The sequence below is a fragment of the Panthera onca genome, chromosome B4, assembly GCF_046562875.1.
Source record: "Panthera onca isolate mPanOnc1 chromosome B4, mPanOnc1 haplotype 2, whole genome shotgun sequence".
Classification (NCBI taxonomy): Eukaryota; Metazoa; Chordata; class Mammalia; order Carnivora; family Felidae; genus Panthera; species Panthera onca.
In genome coordinates, this window is record NC_138345.1 from 18,274,592 (window position 1) to 18,284,887 (window position 10,296).

Consider the following 10,296-nt stretch of genomic DNA (forward strand, 5'->3'; position numbering starts at 1 on the left):
ATAGTCGTCTGTGATTGCTAATAAACATAATTTAAAGTAGGAAGAATTTACCATTGCTCACATACTACTCATACTGTGACCCTTTCCTCTTTTACTACAACTTCACGTCCTTAAGTATCACCTTTTTTTCTTTGTGGTCACCCAATCCCCAAAGGCTAGGCACCTATAGTTGTTTGTTTTTTTTTTTTGCTTTTGTCATTTTAAGAGAACATTAGTTAAGACCTAAAATTCTCTCAGAAGTAGCTCCCATAGCTGAATTTAACAGGACTGGAAGATTGATCAGTTTACCTTCCTTCTGCCTGCCAATCTTGGTCTAGGTCACCTGGGGTCCCAGCAAAGCCAAAAATAATTCTCTCACATCAAGATCTTTAGTGTTGCCTGTACCTCACTTCTATCCAATTGACTTCCAAGCCTATTCCTTCAGTTCCTGGTTGTCTGCCTGGCTTTTGGATCATCTGTCCTGTCTGACCCTATGGTTTAGATTTCCTCTTGCTTCCTGATTCCATGCCTGATTTCAGCTGAGATTAATTTTTCTGAGCTGTGCTGAGCTGTGTCTGCAGTTGTCTGATCTTTATCTAGTTCCTAATTTCCATTTTGTTTTGTTACTCCCTACCCCCATGTGCTCTCTCTCCAGCCTTCGTTTTGGCATCTTGAAACTTCTCTTCAACTCCCTACCCAGTCTCAACCCTAAAAGCAACCCTGCCGAGGCCTGTGCCTAACTACATCACTTACTGAGCTTACTACTCTGAGAACTTGGATTTACTAGTCTTGGAGGAGGGAAAGGCAAAGACTCAAATACCATTTATTCAACCTAACTGTAGCAACTCATAAGTATTCACTTGATACAGTTAAGGAATTAACAGATACTTGTTGACTCACTAATAGTGTCTCTATGATTTCTTTCAAATAATAATCCACAAATATAGATGGTATATATGTCCCTATGCATTGATAGCCACAGACACAATAAGTGTGAACTGGTTAAGCTATTGAATATTTAAGCCAGTTGTATAGAAATAGTGGAAATTAGGAAGCTTTGAAGACTGAATCCACAGGAGAAACGTATTGCCAGTCAAACACTATTACCCAGATTAGGCTGCTGGACTCACTAATACTGTTCTTTCTTAGAAGAGGATTATGTGGTTTGGTAAATGACAATAAGAGGTTATAACTCTGACAATTTCTTTTGAAAAAACAAATAAGTAAGAGTTTCGTCTTCATAACCTTTTCCCTTAGGATTTACAGGTATATTATTGACAGACTTATTGCCATTATACCCTGACTAGGCAAAAATATTCACACACACACACACACACACACACACACACACATATTTATATATGTTTGTTTTTTCCCTCCTGGCTGCCTTCAAGACACTGGCAAGTATCCTACAATTGGTCTTCCATTCTCCATTATGTGTGTGTGTGTGTGTGTGTGTGTGTGTGTACATGTATGGGATCTTTCCAGGAATCTTTAATGAAGTATCTTTAGTTATCTGGTTATATTTTTTTGTTCCTGTCATGAATACATTTTTTATTCCATTTGTGGCCAACTATTCCAGGGCTTGTTGTCTTCTAATAAGTCTATTGACCCTTAAGTAATTAAGAATAAAAAGAAAGTGATCATCAGGAGTGCAGTTAATCAGAGTAAATTAAGCAGACCTAGACCACTATGTGAGATTATCAAGGACATTATCAAACACATATTTCTTATGATTCATTAAAGAAAAAACACTAACATTAAGAACTCTTCAAAACACTCATATTTCCATTTGCTATTTAAAATGTTAAACACTGATTCATTGCTATAGATCTTTGTAACAGACACTGTCATGAAAAATAGTCCTCAGGATTTGGTGGTTTGGTACTTTTGAAATCTAAGGTGGCCTTTCCGTATAGGCAGCACTTTTTAAAGTTGTATCCTTTGTATTACTTGAGTAACATTTTAAGAAATCAACTTTAATACTGATTTATGCCACTTTTTATTTGCCTGTGTTTATTTGGATCTAAATATCCAGAGTTCAAATTACATTTGCTTTCAAGAATGTGGTTGCCTTGGTGTCCTTAAAAAAAAAAGAAAAGAAAAAAAAGAAGTTTACTTATGATAATACATTCATAAAAATAAGTATGCTGTTTAGACAATGTGTCTCTCAAATATGTCTATCAGATAATAACCTGAAAAAGGACGGTGCTACATTTAATACTTCTTCTTCTTCTTTTTTTCTTTTAATGGCCCTGTGTGCTTTAAGGAAAACTAAAGCAAGTGTTAACCAAGCATTTGTTAATCCAGTTTATGGGAACTGGAGGGACCCAGAGAAAACGGAGGTAAGTGCTAATGGTGAACTGTATTGTTTCAGAAGCAGAAACACACACACACACAGGGTCATCTGGACATGTTTCCACATCATGGCTAAGAGGAATGTTTTAGCAGAGTCAGTTCATTGGAAATGGGAAGGAATTTCAGTTGCTCTAAATGTGCAGTGAGAATTTTCCATTCCAGGACAGATTCAATCTGCTTGTAAAGTCAGTTCACTGTTAAGTGGCTTTGTGGTCACTATTCATACTCAACGAGAGCTGACAAATCTGGAAAATATCAGTTTAACCCAGAGTATTAGTCAGCTACCCATAGTAACTCTTTATTGACTGTTCTTTGTATTCTATTCCCAAAGACAAAAGGGAGGATAGCATTCTGTGCTCCCTTTAAATTTAGGTGTGAGCAGTAAAAGGCAATTACCTGATAACTCAGAAGACTAAAGGAAAAATTAAAGTGTATTACATCTTTCTTGGGCCTTTTTAGGGTCATTCCTTATTTAGTGCAATAAGTAGTCTAGAGAGAAAATGGGCAATAAAATCTTTTTCATCTCTTTAAGTAGATAATATGAGCATTCATTTGGGTATAAAATAGGATTAGCCTGACATGTCACTTCTTATCTATGAAAACCTCCTTACATCCGATTTTAGAAATATATCTGATTCATTCTCTTGTCAAAGTGAGCATATAGAAAACAAAAGTGTTGATCCCCCCCCTATTTTTTTAAATGAAAATAGGCCATGAACAGTTGTTACCATTACTGAAATGAGTAACAAGGTGCCAGATCAGACAGTTTCTAGTAGTTCTGGAGAGTTGGTTGATATGGCTGAAGGTTAACACAACACTTGACTTTTTTGTGTGTTTTATTTACTAATGATGTCATACATACTTTTAGTATTGTTTTGGTAGGAATGAAAACAAGAAGATATTTCACAGAGCACAGAGAGAATTAATTTGGATGATACGTCAAGTTAATCAAGACACAGCAAAAATTAAAATGTAGCCCCTCCAATGAATAAATAAATGGATATTTAAGAAGCCTAATGTAATTTATCTTCTTGGCAAAGTAGATAGGCGTAACACAAAGCTACTTCATTTTTAGTAAAGGAAGGAAAATTTACTTTTTTTAAATCTTTAACATTTAGTATCTGAAAGATATAAATGATATAAAATGTAGTCTTAAATTTAGCATTTTTATATTAATATCTTATAAACTTGTAGTAATTAAAAAGCTGCTAGGAAGGTGTTGTACATCTTTTCTTTCTATTGAGAAATGGCTTCTCTGGCACACAGGTGGGGGTTCATATCAAGACCCACCCTTCAAGGTGCTTTCAAGACTCTACTATGTATGCATATGAGTGCAGTCAGTGACTCTAGAGAACCTTGGAAACAATTTCCTTTTCTCTATCCTAATTAAAAACAATTCCTCTTTCACATTTTTTTTCCTTTCCATTAAGAAAGGCTAGAGAAGAAATCTGTCACAGTTCTTGAGCTTTGTTGCTGCTTTGATTTCTGTTGTTTCAGAAACAATAACTTTATTTTAAACCAAATGTACCTTTCCTGACTTTGTAATAGTGAAATTGACCTCTCCAAAAAATACTCCTCTAAAAACTCAGAGAACATTCTCATATCCTGATATAGAGAGAATAGTATAATGAACTGCTGTATATCCATCACCCGACTTCAGTAATAGCCAACCCATGGTCATTCTTGTTTCACCTCTACTGCTACCCATTCCCACTACACATCAGAGCGGTGATGGTGGTTTGCTTTTTTTTTTTTTTTTTTCTTAAGACTTTGTTTTGTTTAGAGCTGTTTTAGGTTCATAGCAAAATTGAGCAGAGGGCACACAGAGCTCTCCTATATCCCCTCCCCCGCCTCACACACACACATGGCCTACCCCATTATCAACATCCTGCACCAGAGGTGGTACATTTGTTACACAGACAAATCTGTATCTCCATATCATCCAGAGTCCATAATTTACATTAGGGCTCACTTGGTGTCAACCAGAGTATTTTTAAGCAAATCCCAGATATCATTTCATTTCACATGTAAAGACTTCAGTTGTACCATTAAGGAATAAAGACTTTTAAAAAATATGACCATAATATCACAGGTAAACATTTAATAATAATTCCTTGATATCATCAAATATTCAATGTTCAACTGCTGTTGTTGCTGTATTTTTAAAATCAGGATAGATATATGGTATATACATCCAAATTGACAGGTATGTTTCCTAAGACTCTTAATCTCTAGGTTCCATTTTCTTTCTCTCTCATGTTTTCTTTGTGATTTGTTGAAGAAATCAAGGTGTCTGTCCTAAAAAAAACTCCACATTTTAGGTTTCCTAATATATTCTGTAAACTGTAAGTCTCTGAACTAAAAGCTGGGGTTTTTTGTTGTTGGCGGTGGTAGTGGTTTTGTATTTTTTGTTTGTTTGTTTGTTTTGTTTAACTCAACTGTGATCAATACAGCAGACTTAGAGAAACCAGCACCCTAGAAAGAGTCAAGATTCTGGCCACTGCACTCCCCTGTCTCACCAGAGGTGAGGATAAGGCAGTCCTATGCCCCAATGGCCTTGGATACACACACCAACATTAGGCCTGTCAACAGTAAGTGTGGACTAAAGGTACTAGGGAGAGAGTCAGGAATGCTCACTTCATTCTGCATGATCTAGAAAGAGGTCTATTATTTTAATGCCTAAAATCCTAACCTTTTCAATGTGTTTTTCTTTAGAGTTCTGTATACTCCTTCTCAAACCCATTATATGGCACAACATCAGGATGCCTGGAGACCATATCTAATCATCTGAAATAGTACCATCAAGATCAAGTATGATCTAGGGTATGTAGTTTATAGAAAATTCTAGTCTGTGAAATCTGATGGAAACTCATCTTATGCAATAGTAGAAATAGAAGGGATTCAGAATACTAATTATTACATTTACAAATAAATTTTCTTAACTGAATATATTAAATGTTTTCATGGCATCTGAATCAGAACCTTAAGTTCATTATACATCTGAATATTTTAATAAAATGTTCTAACTGATGTTGTTTTCCTTTGATTTTATCATGGTCATTTAAAAAAACACAAATCAAACTGCTTTATATCCTGAATATTAAATAAGTTTTAAAATTCTTATTTATATGAGATAGAACTTAGAAACAAAAAGGTGAACTAATTCAGCATACAAGCTAGCAGGCATGGACAAATCATAGTAATCCTAATCCAGATAACCATGAGTAAAAGGTATTTCTGTATCTGGAAAAAAATGTGAAATTATCATCCTAAACTTGCCTTTATTCAAATAATTATTTAACACCTATCTTCATTTACACATAAAAATAATACTGAAATATATGAGTTATGAAACTTTGGACCACAAGAAACTGAAAATCCCTACTCCTATGGTTTAAATAATGTGGCAATTATTATACACAAAACCGGGAAATTGGGAGAACACTTCTTTTGATTGGTTATTGCAAAAGCTCCGTGCCTTTAGCAAGGACTCTGGTTATTTACAAGTTTCAGTTCATAGGCTATGTTCTCAAATTAGCTCCCTGACAGGTTAGATGGTAGCTACACAAGCTGCATCACTGTTGTGTTCCCAGTGAAGTTCAGAGGCAGAACAGGGCCCATTTTTTTCTTGTATCTTTTCACCAACAAAAAAACCCTTCTCAGGATGCACTCCCAGCAACAGCACTCTTATTGGCCAGGAGAGACATGGAGCCCATGCCAAGTCAACCTCTTCAAAGGTGATGAGGACAACATGGCTGGCTGACACCCTTCACCTCTAGGCTGAGAATAGACCTATGAAGCTCACTGACAAGTATATGAAGGTAGATCCTTGAACAAAATCAGAGGACAGTTAGGATAAAGGGGACACAGCCAGGAAGTAAGCAACCATCAGTATCTGTTCTAAATAAGGTCAGCTGTATTCAGTGTAAGTTATACTACCAACATTAGTGCCTTTTGTGAGAATACAGACTGGAAAAAATACATATCATTGTTGATCAGCCTTGCAATAGATTAATTTCAAATTTTATCCCAGTTAATTTTTTGAAGCCCATTAACTATATTCTAGTTGTGCTCTCTATGAATATCTTTTCCTAACTGCTGCTTTCCTACTGACATCACAATTTCTGGTCCTAGAAAACTTCACACAAAAGAGGATCAGTTATTCTTGTTGTTGAAGTCTGGCCTCTGGCATTGTGGGACATAAGCATTTTGGGAAGCTGCATTTATTGTAGCTTAAAACTATCAGCCAGTTACATTCAGGATCTTTGCCTAAGCTTATAGAACAGCAGAAGGTTAAAATCTAAGTATGGTTTTGTAAAGGACCTCAAGGCGACTACATGAAAAATGTAGTAAAAGTGCAATTAAAAAAAAAAAAGATAATAGCAATGATTATCCAAGTTAAATTGGCTTGTTTCACAGGAATATTGAGGGAATTCATGACCTCATATTGAGGTAGCTCCAAACTGAGGATAACAACAGAAAATCAACAGACTAGAAACGAAGGTATTCTTAGTTAAAATTATCTTCAGGTGCAAGTTATGTGCCCCTTAAAATGTTTAAATCAAACATTTTGTGAGGTCTTATAAATACATATGGCAGGGGCACCTGAGTGGCTCAGTCGGTTCAGTGTCTAATTCCTCATCTCAGCTCAGGTCACCATCTCTGGTTGGTGAGTTCAAGCCCTGCATGGGGTCTGTGCTAACAACGTGGACCTGCTTGGGATTCTCTCTCTCCCCCTCTCTGCCCCTCCCCCTGCTAGCTCACACACACTCTCTCAAAGTAAATAAACATTAATAAATAAATGAATATTGCAATTCTATGAAACTTAAAGGACAAAACTGATTTTTCTTATCCAGTAGATAGAAGAGGTATGTGCTTATGTTGTTTTCATCATTTAATGTGAGATTCAGAAATAAAAAACTTATTTTTATTTGCATTGTTCTTCCTCTGACAACTTACTGATGTAAATCCAAATCTTCCCCGTTGTGATTTTAAAAATATAAAAGAAATAAGAAAATAGAGAAAGAAAGAACAAGAAGTATAGAGAGTTCACAATTTATATAATTCAGCTTTTAAATCATGAAAAGATCTCAAATTTCACACCAGAGAATCCAATGAAACCATTTTTTTTAAGCCAGTGGATGTCAGGAGAATGGATACCAAAGAGTACTGCTGACAGATTCTTAGAGCTTTTAGTGCATAAATATTTAAGACAATATCTTGTTAGCTGGATTCATGTGACCAGCCTATTTCCCAAAATATACTATAAAATAAAATATACTATAAATATACTATACTATACTATACATAAATATACTATAAAATATACAGATAATAATGTTAATAACAATAGCAACAAGTGATAAGTACTGATTATCTAAAAAATACTGTTCTAAGTATTTTAACATGTTTTAACTCAGATAAATGTAAAACAGCATGCTGTTGACTATGCTAATCAGCCACATGTGGACATTTAATGTGAAATTTACATTAACTAAAATTAAATAAAATTTTAACAATGCATTTCCTCAATTGCACTTGTCACATGCCAAGTGCTCAATAGCCATGTGTTGCCAGTAAACACTATAATGGAAAACACTGAGAACATTTTCATCCCATAAAGTTCTCTCAGCACTGGTTTAAAACAATGTTGAAATATTTTCTTATAAATAGAACAACAGTAATCTCTATAAACCCAATAAGTGCTAAAAATATTTCCCAATATATGTATTTTAACTAGAACTGACCAATTTCTAGATTAATAAATTACAAATAAGACAAGGCATATTTATCTGTAAGCAAACTAGCAAATATGTGATAAACAAGTACAGGTTAACACTGTTCTCTTGACATATAAATGTCATACATCATTCTATTATACCATTTCATCTTTGCCTATTCCTTTTTCTACATTTAGATGGTACCCTGAAGAAACTGTGTAAGAATTTGTTTTGCTCTATTAATCTTCCTGACCATCAATCATTTTTCACATATGTCACAATAAGAACTGAAGATTCACACATCCTTTAAATAACTGCCTTGTGTTTAGCATGTTAAGGGCATGTGCTTCAGGTAAACCAACAGCTATGTTCATGGCAATATCTTTTTCAGTAAGTAGTCTTAAATTTAATTCTTAAAAATAAGAAACAGGAAAAATCCATAAAAAGACTGTGAGATATGTTTTTTTGTTTGTTTCCAACATACCTCTTAAAAATAAGATTTCAAATATGTATTTTCACTGTCAAACCAATGACATCTTTTTGAAACTTAATGTTATTCTGGTTTTCTTTGTATCAACTTGCAAAATGTTCTCCATTTCACTGCTAATGTGTCTGTCAACTAATGCAAGGGTTAATATCTAAGTCATCATCAAACTCAAGATCCTGCTCTTTAATTATTACAAGTGGAAAGGCAACACACTTCTATAAGCACCCACTGTGACATTTCAGTGAAACTAGACACACACCACATCTTGAAATGAAGAACTCTATAACTAGGAATCAGTTAAAGCAGTCACAAAAGTAAATAAATAACTTAAAGATCCACTTAAAAATGGACACTGATTCATGTCATTAAACATTCTGATCACAGTTCATGAGTTTGAGCCCTGCATTGGGCTCCACACTGACAGCATGGAGCCTACCTGAGATTCTCTCTCTCTCTGCTTCTCCCCTGCTCATGCTCTCTCTCTTTCTCTCTCTCTCAAATAAATAAAACTTAAAGAAATTTTTTTAAAGAAAAAGGAGTAAACCTGATTCCCACAATGTATTTCACCATGCAAATAAATTCTAGGTGTATTTTGATGTATACATAAAGGTAAACAATAACACAAAACAGACAATAATAAACATCCTATACTGACTTAGTCATAGAAGATATGGAAAAACGTGATAATTATTTCCATGAAGGCAAAGACTTTCTGAAACAATCAAATAACTAAGAATAAAGGAAAAGAATATTAAATCAGACATTAACTTTAGAAATTTCTGTGCAATAAAATACACCATTAAGAGACAACAAAGAATGAACCACAGAGCGGAAGAAGTTATTTACAATACGTAAAACCAAAAAAGTACCTATACATCAAATATATTTGAAAACCCTACAAATCAATAAGAAAAAAACAACCAAAATTTATTCCAAAGTCATTCTATGAGGCCAGCATTTCCCTGATAGCAAAACTAGATAAAAACTATACCAAAAAAGAGGAATATATGTAAATATGCCTGATGAATATAGATGTAAAATTCTCAACAAAATATTAGCAAATCAAATTCAACAATGCATTTAAAATAATCATTCACAATGATCCAGAAGGATTTATTCCAGGGATGCAAGGGTGGCTCAATATTCACAAATTAATCAACATAATACACCATTTTAACAAGAAAAAAAAAAAAAACATGATCATTTCAATAGATGCAGAAAAAGCATCTGACAAAATGCACCACCCACTCATGATAAAAACTCTCAACAATGTGGGTTTAGAGGGATCTTACCTCAACATAATAAAGCCCTCCCCCCAAATAATAAAGGCCATATATGAAAAGACCACAACTAATACCAAAATCAATAGTGAAAAACTGAGAGCTTTTCCCCTAAGATCAGGAAGAGATAAAGATGTCCACTCTCACCATTTGTATTAAACACAGTACTGGAAATCCTAGCCACAGCAATCAGAGAAGAAAAAGAAATAAAAGGCATCAAAATTGGTAAGGAAAAAATAAAACTTTGAGTATTTGCTGACGACATGATACTATCTATAGAAAACTCTAAAAACTCCACCAAAAAACTACCAGTACTGATAAATGAATTCAATAAGGTTTCAGAATATAAAATCAATATAGAGAAATCTGTTGCAATACTATACACTAATAATGAAGTAGCAGAAAAAGAAATTGAGAAAGCAATCAGGTTTAAATTGCACCAAATATAATACCTAGGGATAAACTAAACCAA

The 10,296-nt window shown here is 34.2% G+C and overlaps 1 protein-coding gene across 2 annotated transcripts in view; it reads left to right on the top strand.

The window, feature by feature from the left end:
- The window catches only part of MALRD1 (MAM and LDL receptor class A domain containing 1), a 776,428-nt gene extending 771,061 nt beyond the window's left edge, over positions 1–5,367 (top strand). For both annotated transcript variants that reach the window (XM_078450377.2, XM_078450378.2), the window contains exons 40-41: positions 2,249–2,324; positions 5,053–5,367. In XM_078450377.2, the coding sequence (XP_078306503.2) occupies positions 2,249–2,324; positions 5,053–5,133 (157 nt within the window). In that variant the 3' untranslated portion in view covers positions 5,134–5,367. The remainder of the gene's footprint in view (positions 1–2,248; positions 2,325–5,052) is intronic.
- Positions 5,368–10,296: the final 4,929 nt, after the last annotated feature.